The sequence below is a fragment of the Falco rusticolus genome, chromosome 4, assembly GCF_015220075.1.
Source record: "Falco rusticolus isolate bFalRus1 chromosome 4, bFalRus1.pri, whole genome shotgun sequence".
Taxonomy (NCBI): Eukaryota; Metazoa; Chordata; class Aves; order Falconiformes; family Falconidae; genus Falco; species Falco rusticolus.
The window spans coordinates 24577339-24602296 of record NC_051190.1 but is presented as its reverse complement, the minus strand read 5'-3'; the positions used below and the strand labels follow the sequence as shown (position 1 = coordinate 24602296).

Genomic DNA, 24958 nt, shown 5'->3' with positions numbered 1-24958 from the left:
GCATATAAAATATACCCTAAAGCATGTCATGGCCGGCAGGAAACATCTTTCTTTATTTTGGAAATTTGTCAAAGTAGCTACAGTGACAACTGGCTTCCTAACTTCAAAATAATAATACAGAATTTGAAATTAAAAATAACTTTGTATGTACAGAGTGAGATCCAGGTACAGCAGGAAGTGCAGTGAGCAAGTGATAAAATGGATTTTTTAATTTTTTTTTTTTAAGCTAACACTGAACTGTCTCTGAACTGTCCCTGAGGCACACAAATGGTGACAGGTTCTTTATGAACTCCAGTCCTTAAAAAAAAATCCTATGGAGTTGTGGAAAGCAGGTGAGACCCTACTTGACTACAGTCACTGAGAGAGGCGTATTAGGCTTGATGACTGCTAGAGGCTACAATGTTATCAACATTTTAACAATATTTAAAAGAAACCAAATATCTATACTTTGAATAAAAAAGCATACATGAAACTACTGTGCTGTGTTAAGCGGTTGCCAATGTTTAACTGACAAGCACAAAGACTGAAGGGTTGGTGTGTGCTGTCAGATTTTGTGGGTCCTCTGGGATGGAATATGCTACTGAGTACTAGCATCAGGTGTTTGCCTTAGTATCAGACTACAGTGAAATCACTGTAGAAGGGAGTTCTTTTTTGAAGACAGCTATGCCATTATCCAGGGATTGTGCCTTTGCTTGCTTCCAGCTTTGGAAATCAAGAGCCCTTGCCAGTACTAGAAAAACTGTCAAGAAGCGAAAGAAAATGAAGTATCATTAGAGATACTTTTACTTTAGAAATTAACATGGTTAAGTACTTGTGCTGGGTGTATTTGAAGCTTTGCTTAATGCTTTATTTGGCTGCTGTCACAATTGGTTCTAGAGTTTGCTTAGGCAGTTAGCTCTACTGTGCAGCCTGAGAGCCGACCTCGTTATTCCTGATTGCCATTCCATTTAGAGTAGCAACATGAGAAACCTTGTTGCTTGGACAGTCAATCCTAAGACTTGGATCCTTTCCTCACGGGAGGAGCCAAAGAGAATTGAAACAGAAAAGGGAAAAAGGTGTCAAATTGGAAGTAGAATAGGCAGTCTTCATGTTGTAAGATGCTATAGACTAGGGTGCCTAGGTTTTTCAGGGGCAGATGTTTTGTTTCCATTAGACTGAAGTCCCTGTATTTAATATATGCCTTTTGAAGTGAATATTAAACAAACCAACTGCTTTTAGGGAAAAAAATCCTTTTACTCACTGTAATGGGGATCTCGGTTCCTTGGTAACAGTGGGAGAATCAAATTTCTTAGACAGAGTAAGAAATACATTCCTCATGAAGTCAGAGCCTGTGTTGCCCCTCAGCTGCCTGACTTGGTGTTTCAAGGGATAATGATGAACAATGTAATGCATGAAAAGTTCAATGCACTGTGTCCTGTGTCCACATAAATAATTTTCATGGGGGCAAGGATGCCTAAAAAACTTGTGAGATCTTGCATGAACCAATATTATTACTGTAAAAATATTTTTAAACTGCTGTCAGAGTAATACTTGTTTTCATATAGCAGGTCAGTCCAACTGGTAAGCTTTGTGTGTCTAAACAGCATAGTAAAAGGCTGTGAAGGAATGTAGTTGGTTGACTTTAATTCATGCAAAAGACCAAGCCTGGGCATCTATTTCACATTTTGAATCAGTCTGTTGATGCAAATCTTGCCAGCTCGTAGTCTTGGCCTTTGAAAACTTCCTGTGTCCTCTCATCCAGTGCCTCATTTGTGCACATTTTGAGTTGATAGTTCATGTTTTCAGCACTAATTTATGGGACACAATTTGCAGCTGAAACTTCAGAGAGCTGAAGACATTTTACTGGAACAAGAAAAATGAAGATTAAAACTGATTTCTAATCAAGTACCCATGTTCATTTACCATACAGGACCTAAGCATCTTCAGAACTAGGATGAGGTGCAATGGCTTAATTTTTACGTCTACCAACCCTTAAGCTTTGGTTGTATTAATCGTACTCAATTCCTAGCAGTAATTTACATCTGTTTTAATGATGATCGATAGTAGATATTGTATGTATCAATCTGTCTTTTTCTAGCCTTGAAGCACAGACTTCAGGAATGTCCTTGAACCAGCTCCCTGACGCTTCATCAGTTATTTGAAATAGTCATTATGTTGCTCTTTGACCTCCGTCTGTAGGAATGGCATTGAGCGAATTTTCATTTATAGAATTTTTATTGGTCTGTTTCAGATTTTGCAAGAACGAGGTTCCAGGATGTGAAGACAGTATTGAATGGTGACAATTTTTTCTCTTTTATTCCAAGACACAGTGAATTGTCACACTGAAGAGGCTCAGCTGCAAAAGAAAATACCTGATTTTAGACAATTTTCTGTTGATCTGGGTTCAACCATTTTTGCCTATAAGCTGGTGTCAACTGGCTGAAAGCATTGCAAGATTATGCAATGGGAATAGATGGTGTGGGAGTGTGTGTTAAGTTTTGGTTGTAGTGCATGGTTGTACTCTCTTGTGGGCTGACTGACACTGGTCATTTGAAAAGAAATGACCATGCACGCATATTTTCCTCCGAGACATGTAGCACTTAATGCCTGGTGCTGGATGACCCAATGTTGATCAGTTTGGAGACATTTTCCTACTAATCATTGTAAACGTTTAAAGGACAATGTAATTGGTGCTACACACACACACACTCTACAGCCCACAAATGCAAATAATTGGGCCTACTTTGTTTCAGAATCAGCGGCAGCCCCAGTTGACTGTGTTATACTGCACATTCCTTATGGCTCTGTGACATGCTCTTACATAAGAACAGCCTAGGAGATCAACTGAAATTAGCACGTAAAAAGTTACACAACAGACAAAAGGTTTCTCAAATGGAAGGTTGTATATATTGACTGGATTTATAGCATATTTTAATACCCAAAGGGAAGACTAAACTCAGAGAAAATGGCTTTCATCTGAGTTATTCTTGATGTTCCTTCTGTTAAAACAGTCTCTTCCTGAGAAAGTTATGCTCCAGTCTTAGCCAGATGTTTGGAAGGGGAATCAAAATTCACTTAAACATTCTGTTTCTTTTGAGATATTTGTACTCATATGTGTGTTTGTGCTTTTATAACATGCCTATAAGCATTGAACTCTGTGGATTACAGCAGAGATTTTTCAAGAGCTGAAGGCTGTACAGAAATACGGCTGGCTAGTCCTAGATGCCTATATCTGTGACTGGGATTAAAATCAACCGTGAGCGTGAACACAAGCTCATCCAATTGAAAAACTTAATTACTCAGACATTCAGGATACCTGTAATCAACCTTTCTCTTTCTGTACTATTTCATCTATGCAGTTAAAGAACACTGACTGAAAACATCTGGTGCAGCTTTATTAGTTTGTCGCTGATGAAGGCTAATACATAAGACTGGAGCTTTTTAATACACTATGTTTTGAGCAAAATCTTTAGCACATCTTTAAAACACTTAATGAAATTGACAGTATAAAACTCAGCTTCGTTGACTTATGAAAACAGTGGAAGGGAATTTCAAAAGGCTACAAGATTGTTTTGAATTCTAAAGACGTGACCGTTTTCATTCTCAGTAACTTCAGAATTTATGCATATACTCTAGGTAATCCTTGACACAAAAGCCTGATATTCAAACACCCAGGGTCTACTTTTTTTTTTTTTTTTAAAGGACTTATTATACATTGGTAAAAGTTTGGCAGAAACAATTTGTAAAAAACCATTTCTACTAAGCAAGTTAAGTAATGGGCTAAATGTTTTGTCCATGCATCTAATGCTTGAAAGGGTTTGTAATGCATTTTGTGACTTGGATGTGGTCTGCACAGGAAGCTGCTGGCCCCTGCGCAACAACACATAAAAAGTTTGTCTTTTTTTAAGATGTTAAAACTGAATTGAATTTACTAAAAATGTAATTGTGTAGGGGAAAATGTTTATACTTTTATACTTTTTTAGACACCCCTATTTTATCAGCTTAAATTTAGCACCCAAATTTCCCCTAAATAGTAACAGATTATCTTGTGTATCTGAAAATAACTTTAACAGTTGTCTGTGTTAACTGCATATTAAAACATTTCCTCTGCTGCAGTAGTTACTGTGTTTTTAAACAGTATGACTCCACGGAATTCTCTGAGCTCCCTAGCTCATGGAATTGCAGCTAACGATGTTTCTTGTTGTTTTCTTTGTGTCCTACAGAAGAATTTGGCATTGGTCTAAGTGGATTTTAATGCCTAAAATACCTGTTTTACAATGATCCTTATGAATCGGCATTTCTGTTGTCTTTCTTATTTAACCCAAAAAAGTATTTCATAAAGTGAAAATTTCAAGAATGACAGCAGCAAAGCATGAGTAACAAACTGAGCAAACTGAACAAATTTAGAATATGTAAAAGGGCATGTTTCTCCAAGTATGTTTTTTCACTGGAGTATTTTCAGTTTAAAAACATGCTTTTATGGTGAGATTTCCTACAATCTAATTTACATTGTATCCTTGTTGTAGCAAATTTTGGGGAAATGAGTGGTTAATCATTTTGCACTTTGTTTCCAGTACCTCACAAAGATTTTAAGGGGGGGGGGGGGGGGGAAGGCAAACTTTAATAGGCAGGTACCTTGTAAATTATTTTAAATATGATGTTGTTTGAGACCACCTGAAATAACTACTTTCCTGTTCTTGCTAACGTCATTATTGCTTTAATTTTTGTGAACATGTGAGGCTTTCAGATAGATGGAAGTGCTACTGTATGCCTTTTTCAAGGCATTAAGAATGGATCCCTATGTTAAGTTTGGTTTCTTTTTATTTGACTCTTGTAATTTCAAATAAAATTAGCTACGGTAACAAGGTAATTGCATTAGAGTCCAATCTACATCACCAGGTTTTGCAAGCATTGCTTCGTCTGTTACGATCTTGCAGGATGAGGTAATGTACTGGTAGTTTAAGCGGGAGTCCTTTGGTTCTTCTCTGTCATTTGGGGAGTATTTACCTCAGGAGAACTGCCTGTGACTGTGTAAAGCCGGGGGGTTCACTGGGGGGCTGTAGTTGGATAGCCATGCTGCAAAAACCTTTGACGTTAACTCTGGATTTACACAGCTTCTCTGTTCTTAAATCAGAACAGTATTCCAGGTTAGAGTTTAAGATCCTGAGCACAGAGAGATGATAGCAGAAAGAAGTGAAGCAGGAAAGCAGAGATACCAAAACATAAGAGTTAATCAAGGTGACCTCTCATGAAAATGTAAATTCTATGAAATATTTAACTTTCAACCCTTCTGCTATACAAATAGTCAGTGAAGTTGTTTGGTGTGTTGTCCATGGAACAGGAGGTTACTTCAGCAGATGATTAGTGGATTTTCAGTGAAATTGTTTAAAGGCTTTTACACAACAAACTCCTTGCAGAACTTGTTTAATCACTGAGAAGTTCAGTTTTACCATAGCAATTTTGTGCTTTGAGTTAGGAAACAGAGAGCATACTGTTGGCCTTAAGTTTTGTCAGCGGCTAATTTTCTGTATTGAAGGTAACATTTTTATATTAAAGGTTTTTGACTTCTTCAAGTGGCAATTATATCAGAGCTTATCTGCAATGAATAAGTCATTCCGAGGCCTCTTAAGATGTGAATGTCACCTGGTCCATAATAACAGTCCAAAAGTGTAGTCTGACTTAGCAGCTCCCACAGTAAATGTGAAATGGATTATTTTTATTTTTTTTCAAATTAACAAAAGACACAAGTTTACTGGGAATTCTCTCCCACTTACTGTGGGGTTCCCATGGATTATGGCTAATTGCAGTTTGTTACCCCACAGTAACTGAATTGTGTGTCAAAGGCCTGATAGTATTTAGAAGCTTGTATTGATTACCTACTAAAGTTTCTGCCCTCAGAATCATATACTCATAAAATTTGGGAAATGTACTGTCTTGTTTTTCAAATTCAGCTATGTTTCTTGTAATGATAAAAGTTCCTTTGTAAAATCTTTGATTTGATAAATGTGATAAATCTTCCATTGTAGCATTAGTAAAAGAGATTTCTTAAGAAATTGAACTTGGTGTATCCATCCAACTCTTTTGTCTACAGATTTTCTTTAGACAATAGCTGTGTACCTCCATTTCTAGCAGTGTGATTGCACAGTTATGTTTGATTAGAAACAGGAGTATTTCCTGAAGATACCAAAACTGAATCTCTTCTTTCTCTGAGAGGGGGGCTTTTTTCAGGAGAAGTATGAAAACTAGCAGATTAGCTAAAAGAAAACTTGATTGCAAGCATGCTTAGGGAACAGGTTTGGTGAGTAGGATGATGGTGTTTTCAGAAGACTGCTTCTCAGAGCAGAACACTGTATTCTGTGAACGTCTGTTGAGGTTGTTGAGTGTTGTCCGTCTCTTTTTGAGCTGTAGAGAGCTACCACCAGCAAATTAACACACTAATTACAAATTACAGTTACAAAAATGAACTTGGAGTGTAAAAATACAATAGTATCTGATTGAACAAAATGACCTAGAAAATGGATTATAAAGCGTATTGTCCAGTCATTCAGGTATACTGGAATACATTGCTTGAGAAGTGAAGTACTGGGCTTTTAATGAAGATCAAAGTCAAGTGAAAGAGAGTCTGGAGATGAAGCTTGGGATTTTGTTCACCTGAGGTGCGATAAAATCATAAATTATCATTCTCCTATTTTATTCTCTCTGTCACCACATCAAAAGTATCTTTGAAGTTTTTTAAATGAACTTCTTCAATCAGCCCTGAAAGGTTGGGGCTTTTGAAAAGGGGATGAGATTTTGTTATGCTGTTAACGGTACCTGTTAGCTCAGGGCAGTTGGATTAGAACTTCCAGTGGTCATTGGAGAGGTATCTTTTCTAAGACAACAATTTTGAAATACATGCAGTCTGAGGATGCTACCTGTTACTTTGTTATAGTTTAGACTCCAGCTTTAAGGGCAATCTCAGGACGTTACCTGGGTTTGTATGTAGAATTATTCTTAAAATTGTTTTTAAAATGAAAATTTATACTATGTGGAAGGCTCTCTAGGGAATTCATTGTCATATAGCCTTTCTTTTGGCTCACAACAGTTCAGGAGCTGTAAAGGCTTCTTGCAGAACTGAGGCTTTAAAGGGCTAAATAGATCTTACTGTTCAGTTTGCCTATAAATGACTGTCAGAGAGAAGGAACTCTCCATTTTCAGTGCAGAAATGCTAAGGGCTAAAATCCTTTCCAGGGCTAATTTGAGGTTTTGAAAGACACATAATGTTTAAGAAGCAGCTTATCTGTTTTTCTTTCAGCTCATGGACTCTAAAAAAATTTTTTACAAATTGCTGAACCAATTGCAGATTGAAGCATTCATATATGGCTGGAATTTCAGTATCCAGCTTGCAAGGAGTACACTAGAGAAGACAGTACACTTGTCCACCACTTTGTTATTGCCTATGCTGAAATGTAACAACTTCTGAACGGCACTGGCAATAGAGAGATTTTGAGGAAGATTCTGCCCCAGGCAAGTGTTGAATATTGCAACTTTGCTGTCCTTTACTTCAGCAAGGTCTGCCAAGGCATAAACTTCTCAAAAGTTTAGTGAACAGATACTGCTGCAAATGCAGCTTTCTAGGCCCATCAAATGGTTCTCTTTAGGATGTTGTGTGTTAATAACTACTATAATGAGAGAAAATTCTAGGAAGTTATTTTGCTACTTTGGGGATGGGTGGAAAGGGAGGAGGTTCTGTAACAGCGGTCTTCTTGCCTTGGAAAGCTGAGCCTAAGTTTTGACCTGACTTAACACCTGTTGAGATTTCCAGGCCTGGTCATCTGAAATGTAAGAGTTAATGTATTAATGTACATGATCATTGCTCCTTTTGAAGATTTTCCAAAAGCTTATGCACAATTTTACTCAAACTTACCTTGGCTCACATGTGCTTGCTAGGATGAAGCAAGTGCCAAGGCACTGTAAGAGAAACATTGCCAACCTGTCTACCTGGACCTGAAGCAAGATCACCAAACTGAAGGAGTATCAAATGGCACCTATTTCTACCTGCTTCTGCCCTGAGCCTCATCTGAGGCTAGCTATGAAAGATCTGTTTCCTATGGACTCTCTTGACCCTCCTACCCAACTCAACAGGTGTTCTTCCCTTCCCCCCCCTCCCCCCAAATCACTGATCTCAAAATCAGTTGTGCATGAGCTGTTTGTGTTGCTATCCGAGTGGCCATACTTGCGACATCTTATTTACTGGATAGTGGATTAGCAATAACACTTTATTTTGTGCCAGTTCATTATCTCTGAAGTGTTCTTACTGCAGCAAAGTTTGAGTTTTGATCTGGTTTTAATGCTATTGCATTAGCCAAATCTCTTAGCACAGACATAGACAAGAAACTGAATCCATGGAATTTCCCTGGACAAAAATCTGCTAGGGCTTCCCAAGTCATTTGAGGATGGTTACAGCTAACCATCATTTTTAAAACAAACATACAATTAAAATGTGTGTGGGTATTTTTTTAACCTTCTTTTCATAACACTAGCATATTGTAAACTGCATGAAATAAACCTGTTTTTTTCCTTTTAAAGTCTGATGTCTTACATCTTTTCTAAATCCATTAATGTTGACACTAACAGTGTAGTATCACTGATATTGCTAGTTCAGCACTTCAGATAGAAAATGTAGTTGCATTTTTGTGCAGTGATTCAAAGCAGGAATACTTTCTCCTTTGTAAAGGAGACTTAGCCTTTTCTACAGCCCCAAAGACTTTGTCACAAAAGAAAAAAAAAAGGTCATGTTTCTTCACATATATATCCACTGGGACATTAAGGTATTTTTCTTTGCATTTACTATGACTACTGCTCAACATTACAGTAGGAAAATAGTATTATATGGATATATAATCACACAAAAAAACACATACCAAGTTTAAACTAATCACTTTGTGTACATTTTCTTTCACACAACTCACAAATCACCCTAACATCACAGATTTTAGAAGCCAGTACTGTGCATTTTATTGGAAATGCTTCTTTTGTTTGAAAAATTAAGCTAACTTAAGTTGATACTTTGTAATAAGGCCAACAAACAGTATAAGAAATGTTAAGAAGAAGCCACATAGTACGTGTTTGCTGCAAAAATTTTAAAGCTAGAAATGGCAGAGGGAAGTAAATAAGTACCAAGTGCAAGTTGCTGAAATTACTTGGGCAGTTTGACAGCTGTGCCCTCTAAAAGTATAGAAAAGTTTGTAATTCAGTATTAATATTGAGAAGAGCACTGGACTGCTCCTCTTTTCCAAACTGCTAGTAAAAATTAAGTATGAGAAGCTAAGACCTGTGAGTTCTAAAATCTTAGAGGCTGTACAGTTACATATGAAGTGAACTTAATCTTAACAGTTTAATCAGTTTTAAATGCAAGGTGCATTCTAATTTTCCTTACTTATGCAGCAACTTCAGCAAAATGGGGTCATTTTACTAAAGTGATTTTGGCATTTTAATTGCATTTGGATTTTACTAAAGTGAATTTGACTCCTTTTTGTAGGTATCAAAACCAAAATAAATTTAAACAAGAATATGAATTGTTCGGGGGGGAGGGGGGTTGCGGAGCCAACGCAACCTTAAAAGAGCTCTAAGGCCACTCGGCACATCCCCTTGGCTGAATTCAGAGCAGCTGCAATGAAAAGATGTGTTGTCTCCTCTGTAAAGCCCCAAGTGATGAAGACTCCATACCTATGCTCTCCCCAGTAGGCACTCCTCTAGTGTTGTAGTATCTTTTGCAGTAGAAGGATATTTTTAATACATCTGCTCCTTTTTTTCTTGCTGCAGTTTAAGCTGATGACCCCTTGTTCCCTCCGTTATGGCCCATGAATCGTTGATAGTTGCTTTACCGTTTGCAACAGCCTTTCACTTTCTCAGAGACTGTTTAAAGCTCCGTGGTGAAGTGATACAAAAAGAAAAACAAAAGTTTAGGTGGGAATTTTAAAAGCCAAGTAGAACAAAGCATAAACAGAACGGTGCCGCAGTGCCTGGAGCCGCTGGGGGGGCACCGGGGGCCTGGGCTGCACGGCCCTCGACTTGGGCACCGAGCTGGGTTAAGGCCGATTGGGATTGCGGCGGTTATTTATTAAAATAGTCAATTCTAGAGTTCCTAAGAAGGGAAACAATGTTGAACTTTAATGCTGGATAGAACGCAGTTCAAGAAACACAAACGCAACCGGTGCGAGGCGGGGCTGAGTGGAGGATCCAGGCCTAAAACGTCTTTAAAATCAGGAAAAAAAAAAAAAAAAAGTCAGAGGCGAGAACAGAACGCGGTCTGTACCCTGCCGCTGAAGGTGCGTTGTCGGACACCAGCTGCCCGCCCCCCGCAACCCGAGCAAACAACGGGGACACGCCACCCGCGGAGGCCGCGGCGCTGCCCCTCACCGGGCGGATGAAACTGCCGGTGCAGCCCAGGGGCGCAGCTGGGGAGCTGGCCCGCGCCTCGGCTGCTGCCGCCCCCCTGCCCCGCGCCGCCTGCCCGCCGCCCCCTGCCCTGCCCGCTGTCCCTTTCCCGCCGCCCCCTGAACGCCGCTCCCTGCCCGCCGCTGCCCCGCCGCCGCGGCGCGCCCCGCCCCGCCCCCTTTGACAGGCTCTCGCGCCTGCCAATCACCCCCGAAGCCCCGCCAGGGGCCGAGTCCCCACCCTCCAATCAGAGGCCCGGCCGGGCACAGTGGGCGGGATCTGGGCAGGCTCCAGAGCGTCCTGGGGCAGGCGCCTCCTGCTAGACCCGCGCCAGCGCCCTGCGAGGGACCAGGCCTGTGGGGCCGCGGGTGACGCTCTCAGCGCCCGGGGTGAGACCTCGCTCGGCTTCTCGGCGGCGGTCCGTGGGGGCGCTGGGTCCGACCCACCGCGCCGCCTTCCCTGCGTCCTGTGCGCAGGCGCTGGCCGGGCGCCGCGGGTCCTGTGGCGCGAGGGAGCGCGCAGCGCGGCGGGCGGCTCGCGGGGGCTCAGGGCGCGCGGCGCGGCGGTACGGACGGGTCGGGACGAGGGACACGCGGCGGCGCCGCGCTCCGCGCCCAGGGGAAAGGGAGGGAGCGGGAAGTGGGGGGTGGACGGGGAGGGGGGGGGGAGGGAAGGGGAGGGGGAGGGAAACTCCGAAACAGAGACAAAGGGGGGGAGCCGAGCCGGGAACATCCGGGTCACTCGCCGCCGCTTCAATCCGGGACACGCGCGGGTGCTGCGGCCGATCACGGTGAGGCCTGGCCGGGCGCGGGCCCTGAGACGGCGGGGCCTAGTGCGGCGCGCAGGCGGCCCCAGGCCCTGCCGGCGCGGGGGGGCCTGGCCTGGCGCTCGCCGTCTGCGGCGCGAGGGGACGGGCGGCCGCGGGGCGGGCGGGCATATAGTGGCTGTGGCCTCGCGGCTGGGCCCGCCGGCGCGTCGTTGCCTGCCCGAGGTGGCTCCGCAGCCCGCCCCCTAAAGGCCTCGGTTGCCGTGGGCCGAGCTCGCCGCGGGGACCTGGGCACCGCCGGGCCTGCGCGGAGCAGTGCCCGCCCCGCCAGGGACTCGCCCGGGAGCCGGCGGGCGGGCGCCTGGGTGTCCTGTTGAAGGCCGCGGCCGCCAGCCCCGCGCGCAGCGGTCTCGGCGGGGCAGGGCCGCCCGGGCCCGGTGACGGGGCCGCTCGGGCATCGGGGCCCGTCGCCGCGCGGCTCCTTTTGTTGTTCTCCCCGCGGCTGCGGCCGCCGTTCGGGCCGCGCCGCCTCTGCAGCCTCTCGCATGTCGCAGGCAGGAGGAGGCTTTCTGCTCCAGCCGGGAGCTGGCGTGCTGTGACTAGACCTCAGCCCTTGGCCTTCTCCGCCCATTCTGAAAAGTAAAGTTTCTCTAGTTCTGGGGCAGGCTGCTCCAGCTGGTAGTTTCTTCTCTCAGCGTTTAACCTGCAAAGTGAAAATGTGAGGCTAGCAATAAACTATTATTATTTTTTTACTGTTAGGAATTTAAGAACTGCTGACAGTTCTTGAGACTGAAGTAGCATGTTGTTGATGTGTTTGGAGTCTTGTCAGGGGTCAGAATTGTGGATGTGACTGCTGTTCCTGTGGCAGCAGAACACTTCTTTGCAAGGCTGGCTTTTACAGGTTCCCTCCTCCCACCACTCAGAGGTTGCAGATGGGTAAAGTGATCTGTAGTGCAACACAGTCTGCATTTGTGATGGGTGTGTCAGTTTTGCTTTGTCCTTTTTTTCCAAAATAGGTGGTAGTGACAGCAGCAGAGGCAGCAGCTACTGAGTAAACTTGGAAGTTTCTGTTAATTTTCTAATGAGCTGATAGCAGTAGAAGGAGCATTACTACCTCTTAATGCCGGGGTGTGTTTGGGGGGACTAAACCCAAACAAAATAGGAAGACTGGTTTCTTAAGCTTGTGTTGCCCCTGCAAGGTAGGGTTGATAAAACTTTCCCTGGTGCAGAATTTTGTGTTCTTTTCAATGATGTCATGTGTGAATATGTTGAGTCTTCTCATTCTGTTCATTAGCAGTAAATTTCTCAGGTGAAGAAAACAAATTGGATGTGGGACTAGAAAAAATAAAATCAAAACTCTTAAGAACTGGGGTGTTTGGGGTTTTTTCATTTGTGTGGTGTTGGGTGTTTGGGAGTGTCTTTTTAAAAAAAAATTAACAATTTCAGGTTAATAGTTGTCTTGCATTTGTGAGGGGTTTCAAAAGCTTGCAAGAGCTAAACTTTAACATACATATATTTGGGCAAACAGCTATTCGGGGAGGGGGGGGAAGCCAAGCAAACAAACTATGCACATAAATTATTGAAGATAAAAGTAGCAGTGAGAATATCATACCTTCAGGTTTAATACCCACTTAGTATTTCACTTCCTCCTGCTACTCCATAATTTCTGATACCAAAATATATACAGGGATGATTGGTCTCCATTTATCCTCTCTCAGGCTCCAGCAGAACTAAAGTTAAATTATTTTACCAAAGAGCTGCTATAGAGTATGTATCAGCAGTTTGTTGATAGATTGATTTGCCTTTGGGCAGATGTTTACCTAATGGGATCTTCATTTTTTAAGTGGGCTTCCAGTCTTATTTGTCTCTAATCTGTAGTTGGTAGTAGTTTGTGATGAGGTTTTAGATGCCTGTCTGCTGTTGTCAGGCCTGTGGAGACTATACATGTGAAGCCTGTGCTCTTGTGTACAGTGACGTTTTGGATGTAGTCTTATCAGTGCTTAACCAAGTCAAATGTCTCGAGATTTGAAAAAGTATTTATAGAACATAAGAAAACCTTTAATTTACTAGGGCACAGTATAGTGTATAACTAGTTGCAAAAGCAGGTGGGATACAGGGCCTGAAAACCTGCAGGTTTTTTTCTGTTGAAAAGTTACTTGGTTGGTGATGTTTTGTAGGATGCATGTTGTTTATATGCCCTCTGAGAAGCTGGCATTTCTCTTGAGGTACATGTAATTAATTGGCTGTTAGCCACAGGAAATATAATTCATGTGTCTGGAAGCATCCTGCAATGTTTCTTGGCAGAAGAGGTAGTTGAGTTAGTAAACTATTGAAGTATATTTGAATGGTTAATAAGCACAAATAATTTTCTCAGCTTATTTTGGAAGGCTATTATTATTACAGTGGACCACCAGGTACCAACAGCACAACCAAAAGCCGTATATTCAGTAGTTCATTTACAGCTGTTGCATGGGCATGGGCTCACAAAATACTTAAAATTACTCTTTGTATAATGTAGTTAAGGGAGAGGTTTTTCTTGTTCAGGTGGTATCTTTTCAGTGGCTCTGCATCTTCTGCATATGAACAGACTAAAATCTGAAGTGGTATGTACAGTTTGTGTTGACCAAGTCCTGCAAATCTTCTGACATAACCAAGATACAGATACCTGTGTTGGGAATACTAGGGGAATATTAGGCTGAATGTAGGATTTCTTTGTGTGCGTGTTTACTGAGCATGAATGGTCCCTTTTTCAAAAACATCTATCTGATGTGAATTTAATTGCTAGTTTGAAGTTGAAATTACGGATTATGGGTGTCCATGCAAAACTGACTTTGGGGGGCAGGGGGAAAGCTAGAAGGAGGAATTTGAAATACCAGTTTTCCTAGGAACTACATAGAACTCTTAATCTGTTGCTTTTAAAGACTTTAAGGTGTTTGCACTGCTAGCCACTTTTGACGATGTGTAAATACTTAAATTGGAAGCGTGCTGTCTTTTAGTCTTTAAAGGGTATAGCAGATGAACAGATCTACATATCTTACGTGGAGTAGGTCAGTGCCTGGTAAGTCTTTACAGCATTAACATCATGCTAAAGGGCATAGCATGAACATGTGAGACTTTCAAATATCTTTCTGAGCTACAATTCATATGGTTATAGTAGTAGACTGCAATACTCTTACAAGTAATCTGTGCACTAACAACATTAATTTTGCATTAATTCTTAACCAGTGTTTAAACGTTTGTTTTAATAGAGTGGTAACACTCCTTTCATTAGTTCTGTGAGCTTGTTTAGTGGAAGAATTCTACTCTCCTGGCTGTTGTAAGGGCTTGTTAGCTAGGTGTGGAGTTGAGAACAAATTGATATGACTTAACCAACTGCCAGGTTATCAGCTCTTATTTAAAATGTGTAGAAGTGCAGTAGGGAGAAGGATTAAAACCTTCATTGGAGGTTTTTTTGGGTCATGAAACTCTGAGTTTAGGTACAGTTTGACAAGGAAAAATACACTCTTGCTCTGACTGCTCTCCTAGGTGAATGGAGGACCCTTCCTTGAATTTGAAAACATCCCTCTGTTGCAACCATCATGTCTGGAGCTGTTCATACATCATATGCAATAGTGACCTGTGCTCTGAGTGTTTCTTCTGCAGCCTCAGTCACCATGCTTGGGTGGTACTAAGGCAGTGAAGGTGCAGGAAGATCATTCAGTTTATACTGGAACTGGAAACCTGCCTCGTCGAATGAGTGGCCCAGTGGCTTTTCCTCAGCTCAGTTTTCTATAGCTGTCTGTTTCTGCTGCTGTCAAGAAGTTGTGTAGTGGCATCACTGCAAAACTGAGAAGATTTTGTTAAATTCTGTGCCTGTGTTGCTCTTTTGTAGAATACTGGCTTTCAATGGGAATTTACAGTCTAAAAATTACATTCCTTATTGCTGTTCGGCAGAAACAGGAGCAGTACAGGTGTTTGCCTACAGAAGAAAGCCATACCTTTTGTGGTGTAGTAAGGAGATAGGTATGTGTTCATCAGTCACACAAGTAGGAAGCACTTTTCCCAATACTGCTAGTGTTTCTGTTGTCAAGCTACTGTCAAAGTTTCTGAGATGTGGTTCAAATATAAAACACAAGGTGGGGATACTATTTAGTAGGTCAAGTCCAGTAACAAAGATGATGTTGATGTGAGAAAATTTAGTATTATTCCTGATGTTAACTTCTACAAGGTGCGCAAAAGCCTGTGTCTTGGCTGTAGTAGTGAAATTCAGAGGCCAGGATATTTCCTGAGTAGGGCTTATAAATAGATGATATAATGTGTTGTTTACACTACAAGTAAAAGATTATACTAAAAGCAATTATTTTTGTTTTAGAGGGACTCTGAATATGTCTGGCATAGCTCTTAGCAGACTTGCACAGGAGAGAAAAGCCTGGAGAAAAGATCATCCATTTGTAAGTATGAGAGTTGTCAAACTTCTGACTGCAGTTATTATGGTGTTCTAATGATGATTTTTTTTTTTACCCTGATGTGATTCTTTTTAAATAAAAAAGCTGCTTAAAACTATGTAGCGCAAAAGGAAATAACTATGTAAAGTTTGAATGTATGTCATGAAGTATTCTAAGTACACCTACTGAAATGCTCACCCTTTGGCTTTTTGCCTTAATTCAGGGATTTGTAGCAGTACCTACAAAAAATCCAGATGGCACAATGAATCTAATGAACTGGGAGTGTGCTATTCCAGGAAAGAAAGGGGTAAGACTTACTGTTGTCCTGACATCTCACTTATGGTGAAAAGTAACATAATCCTGCTTATGTGGTGCACTGACAATTTGGAGTATAACTTACACGTAGTTTAATAGAAATGCTTGGGTCCTGCTGCTACTTTAGAATCCAGGTGGAGTAGCCTAAGAATGATACGGGACAATATACACAATGAACCTGTTCAGCTGTTGGCACTGACCACCTTAAGAATAAAAGTTTTCAGAGGAGTGTGTAAGAATCCTGCATTGAGCAAACTTGAGATTGTCTTATGCTTCATGCCAGGGTTTGACTTCAGTTCTTACTAAATGCTGGTGTAAGCCTTAAAGCTTGAAAATTAATACTACCAGAATGTTTCCTCTGCTGGTTTACTGCCAGTACCTTTTTTTGTCCACAGAACAGTGAGGCCCTTCAGTCCTAGAGAAGTGCTGTAGCCCTGTTTTTAACTTTTTTTTATTCCATGGAAAATAATTCTGCATTATCAACGTGGAATGTCATCACCTTCCATTTTATGGAATTCTCTCTTTTTGTATTGGGGAAAGAAAAATAGAACTCCCCAATGTTGTTTCTTTTTATCTGATTTCACATGTGCTTCTGTGTCCCTTTCCTTAAAATAAAGAGGGAAAGGGAAAAGTCTGTAGAGACCAAAATTGTGGTTTTTATCAACTTGATCTAGGGGATAGGACAAATGCAAACTTTCAAGTGGATAAAATCATTAATGCATGAAGGTTCTTTGATTTTGTACACTGCCATTACAACATCTCATTCTGAGCAGGATCTTCTTTCTGTTTTTCAAGATGTTAGTATGTAGACATTATTCTTCAATTCATTGGATGCAGTTGTTTCTTCTGAGATAATAGTATTAATTACTCCATCATTTTCATTCTTCGGATTTTTGGTGTTTTTGCATTGGATATGAGACTTTTGTTGCTTTGCCTGTATTACTGCCTCTTGCTTAAGTCCCCTTCATATCTTGTTTCCTAGATTCTGAGAAGACAGCATGTGTAGGCAAAACCTGCAGATTCTGTACTACTAAGTTTAACACTGAACATGGCATTGCTGTTACAGTTCTAACTTAGCTCAGTATTTGGTAGTTGTTAGCACAGCTCAAGTTAGTTCTTAAAGAAGCATCTAAAAGTCAGTGTAAGGATCCCCTTGTGTTCTGCCAAAGCAAGGTTAGCCATCATAATAGCAAGTTAAGATGTCACCTTTAAATACATGCTATACAAAATCTTTATGCTACTGCTTTAAAGTTTTGTAAACCACAAAATGGAGTGGATAAGACTCTTAAAGCCAACTTCTTGCCTCCTAGAAAATGTGTTGCACCAGGAAAAGATCAGTTATGCTCATGTGATCGGTGATACTTTTAAAAATCAGGGGGTTTAATCAGTAATAATGCCATCTCTTTAACAACCAGCAGCACGCCTCACTCATCTCTACCAGACCAACCAGTTGCTCTCTGTTGCCTCTGTGTTTGAAGGCATGCTGTACTGCAGTTGCTTCCCCTGAGACAGATGAGTAGTTGAAACCACCAAAATGCTTTCTTGTCAACCAGATCAAAAATGGAAGTGTTGTTAATCCTGGGTTGGATACCTCCTTTCACCTTTTTGACAGCAAATCACTTGTTAACTACCTAGAACTCAACTGGAAGAATATCTGCAACCTGTCTGGTAATGCAATATGATCTTGATGGTGCTGCTGTCATACTGTTACCATAGTAAGCCTTTTGAGTGTCGGCTGTCTTTCATATGTAGCTATGTTGCTCTATCAGAAAGATAGAGTAAAAGTAAGTAAAGTAAGTATGTTAAAACTTTTTGTTGACTGTTCTGGCGTTTTACTTGAAGAAACTATTAAAAGCTATTTGTCTTTCCCTATGACTGAAGGCAAACAAAATGGGAAGAGTTTATTCTTCAAAAGGCTCTTTTCTAAAAATGGACAAGTTGTGTCTTCTGAGAAGGTATGGGGAATAGTTATTGCTAGTTGTTGACAGCTGGCTACTGCTGTTCAGAACATTTTCTTTAGATACACTGTAGCAAATATAATCAAACTCACTTCTTAAAACACAGTTATCTTTGTATTCTGTAGCAGGTTTTTCTCCTGTTCTAGCTTGAGACTCTGCACAGAAAGTCCCAGCAACAATGGAGTGCTTTTGCTCTTCTCGAGTGGGGGGTTTTTTCCCTTGTGCTAAAAATTACACAATTCAGGTAGGAAAGAATAGAGGATTTCCTTCTAAGGTGGTCTTCAAACATACCTGAGGATAAGATTTGATCATTTATGCTGATGTGAGACCATCGTTATTCCAGTTTGTTTTAAAAAATTAACCCAGCACTTACTTCCGTTGCAGTATTTCCATAGCAAGGGCAAGTTAGAGAAGTGGTCTGAATTTTACATACGTAATAAGCTTTTCTGTATTTCTGTACTTCTTACCTGAAGTCAGTTTGTCAGAAGGTGGGCTTTTTTCCTTATTTCCAACTAAGATGACCATGAAGTATATATTTGAGACAGGCTTTTCTCTTTTGCTAGACATTTTTCCATATTTATATGACCCTTTTGAGTCATGCTGCCCTATTTGGTCTGCTCTGCAGCATGGGACTTGCTCTTGTTAGTGCTTTTCCCAGTTTCTGATGGGGATAAAAAGCTTCTTGGAATTTCTTTTACACAAAAAGATGAAATCTGTCAGACTCTTTGCTACCAACTACAGAGTTAGTTTTAGATTAGTAAACCTTACATTAACTGTAGCAGTACTACAGTGGTGTCCAGATTTTTTGTTGATTTATGGCTTGCTTAGACACATTCTTGTGAGGCAAAATGGGAGCCATTTACATCCACGTGCTTAAGGGGTGTATCCACATTCTATCTTCTCAGACTTCTTTTCAGCGGGGTATAATGGCCCCTTCCTCATTGCATGTGTGTCATATAAAACTAGATGGTTTTGTCAGCTATGATCCCAACTCTATCAATGACTCAGCAATGCTTGCTAGCTGTAATGAAGTGGAAAAGCAGGGTTTTTTTCCTTCAGCTCCTTATATAGGTAGGATAACTTGTCTCAGTCTAGACAGCATGCTGCAGCGTAGAACAGCTATTTTTTGCTATGTAGCAGAAGGATGCCTTGTACTTTGCCTGAGAAACTGTCACCTTGATAAGCTTTTTTCCACGAGTTTTGACTTTTCTTTAATCTAAACTGTACCCTAACTTTTTATAGACACCATGGGAAGGAGGCTTATTTAAACTACGGATGCTTTTCAAGGATGATTACCCTTCTTCACCCCCAAAATGTAAGTAAAATGTTCTAATAAGCCCATGGTTTTTAGTCAGTGTTAAACTAGTCCATGATGTTCTACTAATGGTTATTAGTTTCCTAACATTTTTTTTTTTTTTAAGAAAGGTTGCTTTTTTTTCTTTTCCCACCCACCACTTTGCATTTAGAAAGTTGTGATGAAATGAGTGAAGTGCTCAGTATAACAAAACTGGGAGGCGAGGGGGATTGCTGTGTGGGTTTCCTCAGAGTCTGACAGAAGAACAACTGGAAGTGTTTGCTGCTTGATCAGCACTCTTTGGAAACTAATAGGTAGACATGGCTAAACCAAATCCCTTTGCTTGTGAAGTTGGCCTTACTCAGAAGCCAAGAACTTAGGGGGAAAAAAATGTTCCATCAACTTCAACTTTTTCATCCACTTGCTCTAAAACATCAATCTGTTCCTTTTCTGATACTATGTACAACAAGTATCTTCAGATACCTAGTTTCCTTGTTGAGTTTTTGAATTTTCCTTATCCCATCTCAAACTTGCCTACTTTAGAAATCTGAAAACACCTGTTGCTTTGCCTAGTTTCTTGGTTCTTGAATTGGCTACCGTATCAAGTCAATGACAGTGATTACAAACTGCTCTTTTGATAGGAATTCTTGTTTCATTTTAGTGTTTCAGCTGTAACAGTTGTCTTGGCTACTCCTTTTGTTTATTACTACCTAAATACATTGTGACACAAGGGGAAACATTTTAACTAGAAAATATTTAACATCAGTATCTGGAGAAATACCAACAGGCACATCCTGCAAGTGTTAAATGAACTGTGGTGCCTTAAAGTAAGCTGTGTATGTGACTCCTAAGATTTCTTACCAATGCAGGTTCTGAATTTCTACCGAACTTCATTCAGCAGCTCATGAGCAAGACTTTACTTGTGATGCCAGATGGATTAGAAAACTGCATTAATATGTAGATATCTTACATATTGCTAAACAGGTGTTCATTACATTACTCAAGATAGTGGCTGTTGCATCTAAGTCCTGATTAAAGAAATGCCAGAATATAGATGGAGTAGCAGAAGGAGAGCTGCACAAGCCTACTACTTCATTCAGTCTTGCAGCTTAAACTTGGTTCTTGTTCAGGGCATCTTGATTATAGACAAAGGAAGTATAACTGAAAAATTGCTAGGAACTCTGTCATCTTTTTATGGAACGTTTTAAAGTGAGGAGAGAAGAGATGAGTGAAGGGCAGTATCTTTCTTTTATGTAACAGTATGTGAGTCTAGAAAGATAGGAATGTTTTAAAAAGGTCTTTATTATAGAGCTGCTACAATCTGTCAGTTCTGATCCCTAAACCAAAAGATCACTGGTTACAATGATAGTGTTATGTTGCCTGGACTGATACCACAGATGTGATGGAGTACTGCTTTAAGTGCAAGATAGGTCCAGCAGTTTGCAAGGCTTTTTTTTTTTTTTTTTTTTTTGGGGGGGGGGGCGGGGGGGAGGAGGGCGGTGCTGTGGCGAAGGAGTGCCGCAGGGATGCTGGGGGTGGACAGGGGACAGGGGCAGGAGGCTTGTCTTTGGCCAGTTTTGGGTTTGTTTTTCTGTCCTAACTGATACAAACCAACTCTCTGATCTTAGTCTTAGCACTGCATGCAAGTAATTCTCTCTTCTTCGTCAGGTAAATTTGAACCACCATTATTCCATCCAAACGTGTATCCTTCAGGCACAGTGTGTCTCTCCATCTTAGAGGAGGATAAGGACTGGAGGCCAGCAATCACAATTAAACAGGTCATTAATTGTACTTGGATGTATTCTTAGCCCTTTTTATTTGCTTTGCTTGCTTATCTGATGTGAATGAAAAATGTTTGCTGTGTGTTTCTACAGCTGGTTTTAGAAGGCTTTTTTTTAATTGAATGTCTCTTTAGTAATGCCTGTGTTACTTCTACTCCTTTGTCCACAGATCTTGTTAGGAATACAAGAACTTCTAAATGAACCAAATATTCAAGACCCAGCTCAAGCAGAGGCTTACACAATTTACTGGCAAGTATCTTTGTGTATCAATTTGAAAGCTGTTATATTGGTTGCAGCTGTCTGTTACTTATAACATGCAAATGAAGGAATGATCAGGGTAATTTTCTTGACCTTCATGGCTGTGTCCTGTGGTGATGTCTAGCTTGTGCCAAACCAGTAACCTCATGGTGAATAGACTAGTAGAGCTCTTAATAGCATCACAACAGCAATAAAGTGTGTGAAGACTGTTTCGTTAGACCATGATTCTCATCACGATTCTAGCCCGGCACAGAATCCTTTTCCCTAAAGGCTGAGTAGTAGTAATGAGACATAATGATTTCATGAGACCCAGTGATAGAGGAGACCAAATTAGGTGACAAGTCCCATTCATCAGTACAGGAGTAACTTCTGTCCAGTAGTGAGTACCTATAAGCACTTGTGCCTGAAGGAGGGAGAGCTGCTGTGATTGCTGGAGGAAATACGTAGCACTTTGTGAAAACTAGATCTTCCAAAAGAATAGGTTAAAAAGTACAGAAAGCTTGTCTTGTGGCTTTAGCAGAATGCAGCTTGCATCAGTTGGGAAAGATGATCCTTTGTGAGCTAGAAAGTACTTTTTCTTATAGGCTTAATCTTAAAATTTTCCCACCATTAAAAATGGATGGCTGATCAGTAAACTTTAGGGGAGAAGAGCACTTTAAACAAATGCTTTTGGCACTGACAACTACTGAAATAATGTACAAGATGGAAATGTGGAATTATTATTCTGGACAGATGAACAATTCCAGGATAGTACCATGTTTGAAAAATGGCATTTTGTGAGACTTCACATGCAAGCTGTATCAGAAATGTCTGTTACAGGATCCTAGAGAAAAGGAAACATAGGAATGGGTAGTGTGTCTTTGATTTATTTAAAGGCTTCACTCAATGTTGTTTTTTAAGTATCTGCTGAAGACTTGATGGGACTAAGTGCATATGGAGGACAGTTAGGTGGCCACAGTTGCAGGTAGCACCTTTAGGAGCCAGTGATGATGAGGCAGGCCCCCCCCTCCATTTTTAAAAAAAGTACTGAGGGAATATAGGGCAGGAATAATATACTTGTGTAAGTAGTCTGTGTGTTTTATTTTTCCATTTCATCCCACATGCTTGTATGTACAAGGATCAGTCTTTGCTAGTCTTGTTCCTGTTTTATTGTGCTTCTAGAAAAAAAACCCAAACTATTGAGAATAAACTATTACACACTGGTTTTGTTACTTCAGACATATATAGTCTTCCATTTATTCTCTTATGTCTTGGATGTGTAGTATTTCAGATGGGTTGCTATATTTTCTGTAGTCTGAGAGTGTGACTCATAATGAGCAACAGGTAGAAGCACCTCAACAGAGCAGGATTGTGTATGCATCTGTAATTTGGCATAGTTGATAAAATACTGAAGATGCAGTATTGTTTACATAGATGTCTTTTATTCTTGAAGTTTAACTTGACTAAACTTTGTATTCAAAATAAGAATACTTGTTCTCATTCTCAGGATTGCTTTGGTACTGTCATTCTAACTTTAGCACTCCTGATGTGCTAACCTACTTCCTCCTCTGCTGTAGGCATGCAGAGTCTACTATGGCAGGCATTCTTCGTGCAGATTTTGAGGATGTAAGACTTAACAGCTAGGTTGTGTTCTCATGTGACAGTGCAATATAACTTTAAAGGAAAAATTCCAGAATACAGTTTGTAAGTTTGTTTATGAGAAGAAGCTCTAGTATTTTCAGTCTGTGTGCTGGTAATTGTTAACTGGTTGTGATCAGAATTGGCATCACTACTTCTTCCCCTCAAACCGTCAAATTCTGAGGATATAATTTGCTGCCTTTTTTTTTTTTTTTCACTGCAGCAAGCCTTCATAGCTGAAAGTAAGTTAAGTTTACTGCAAAGCTGTCTGCAAAATCTAGTCACTGTAAACTACCTTTGGCACAAGAGTAATGGTAACAAATTTTTGTCTAGCTCTTGACTGACACTTCTGACAGCCAATACAAAATATGGTGGTGAATGTAAATGGATGTTCTACTAAGCTACTACCATTCCTTGTTGGCCCAAGAATAGAGAACAAAGAATTTGTCCTTGTATGTGTTGAGTCGGTGGCTTAATGACTGGTGTTAGTTCTCTGAAGGTAGTACTTGCTTGTTTAATCAATCTGTAGCAAGTATGCTAGACTTAAGTGAACTATAGTGCTTTTTCAAAATGTTGAGCTAGTTGTTTGGGGTTTTTTTTTCAACTGAAGGTTTGGATAAACCTAATGCAGTGTGTCAGGATCTGCAGAGATAAAAGGCTGAAACTACCATACCATTATCATTTTCCTGTTTCTTAAAAGTGCTTCTCCTCTCTCCCCAAAGCAGTAAAGATGATGCTTTAAAATCACATAAAGTCTGCCAACTGTTAGCGAACTGTTCTCATCAACCACTTTGTGCTGTTAGGATGCTGGAATTTATTTTTTATGACCTCAGGTCTTAAGGGGTAGTGGAAAGCTTACGTTCAGAGGAGTAAGAATGCTTGCACGTAAGGTACAGCAGGCCTTCAGAAAGAGCAAGCGCAAACCTGTTTACAGACCATATCATATGGTATGAAGTCAGATAGTACAATCATTTAATGACAGATAAGGTTTGGGAAGTAACTAGTTAAACAGAACAGTGCTTCCCTCCAAAGGAAGTTACCAGACTAATGGTCCAGAAAGGCCGTTAAAGTAGTTCGGTGAATTCCTTTGTTTTGCCTTCAGCAATGATGTAGTTTCATATTGAAGAGAAACAGAACAGTAACTGTAATATGACCTCTGAATTCTCAAGCTGCAATTACCCTTTCTCTCTCTTCTATACAGCCAAAACAGAGTGGAATATGAAAAGAGGGTTCGAGCACAAGCCAAGAAGTTTGCACCATCATAAGCATCTGTCATGCAGCATCTTAAAAAGGAAGGGATGGCAAGAACTTGTTTACAAAACTTTTGCAAAATCTAATGTTGCTATGTACAATTAATATCCACTTAGGGGAGGGGGTTGTATGTGTGCCATTTTCCATATTCGCCACTTGTATACAGTTCTAAATTTGCTGAATTGCCCCCCGTTTTTTCATACAGGGTCTCTTCCTTCAGTCTTTTGTATTTTTGATTGTTATGTAAAACTTGCTTTTATTTTAATATTGATGTCAGTATTTCAACTGCTGTAAAATTATAAACTTTTATACTTCTATAAATTCACTAGTATCTCTAGTTACTTTGCTATCTGATGCAGGCATGCTTTAAAATGTTAGAACTATATTTAGCCTCTAGCTGGCTGTATGAAAAAAAACATGCCCTCTACCCCCTTCCCTCCCTGAGTTTGTTTTTCTATCTTTCAGAAACTAGGTTGTTATTGCTTAAGAGCCTCTGAGATCCAAAGTCAGCCAGCATCCTTATTCTGCATCACTTCCTTTGTGTTTATATGGCATTCTGTCTGTGTTGCTGTTTAGAGTAAATAAACTGTTTATATAAAGGGCTTTGTTTCATTTATCTTCATTAAAATACTGCCATTTAAATGGCTTTGAACACAATTCAGTGCAAGTCCTGTGATGCTGCACTTATCTTTTTGTTTAGATGTTGCCTTCCATTTCTTTTCCCTGCCCTGCCCCCAACAGTGGCCCTTCTTTGGGCCTCCAGTGGTAACTGCGGCTATTCAACTGTTACCTGTTCCTTAAACAGCCTACGGATTTCTCACTAGCTAGAGACCAACTGCTTACTGTGCGTAACTGGATCAACATACTGCTGTGACAGTGTTAACATAAAATAACAA

At 40.6% G+C, this 24958-nt stretch overlaps 2 protein-coding genes across 7 annotated transcripts in view; both read left to right on the top strand.

The window, feature by feature from the left end:
- Positions 1-8546, top strand: part of LOC119147095 (BTB/POZ domain-containing protein KCTD5) — a 37146-nt gene extending 28600 nt beyond the window's left edge. For 4 of the 5 annotated variants that reach the window (XM_037385643.1, XM_037385642.1, XM_037385640.1 and 1 more), the window contains one exon: positions 2231-8546. In XM_037385643.1, coding sequence (XP_037241540.1) covers positions 2231-2260 — 30 coding nt within the window. In that variant the 3' untranslated portion in view covers positions 2261-8546. The remainder of the gene's footprint in view (positions 1-2230) is intronic. The other variant, XM_037385641.1, reaches the window with a different exon arrangement.
- A 2108-nt stretch (positions 8547-10654) lies between these two features.
- Positions 10655-24719, top strand: UBE2I (ubiquitin conjugating enzyme E2 I). Of its 2 annotated transcripts, none has more exons than XM_037385635.1 (7): positions 10655-10787; positions 15516-15594; positions 15812-15895; positions 19104-19176; positions 20824-20933; positions 21106-21185; positions 24013-24719. In XM_037385635.1, the coding sequence occupies exons 2-7, from the start codon at positions 15529-15531 to the stop codon at positions 24074-24076; spliced, it is 477 nt and encodes a 158-aa protein (XP_037241532.1). In that variant the 5' UTR covers positions 10655-10787; positions 15516-15528; the 3' UTR covers positions 24077-24719. The 2 variants fall into 2 exon arrangements, with proteins under 2 accessions (XP_037241532.1, XP_037241533.1); XM_037385636.1 differs by lacking the exon at positions 10655-10787 and adding an exon at positions 11079-11188.
- Positions 24720-24958: the final 239 nt, after the last annotated feature.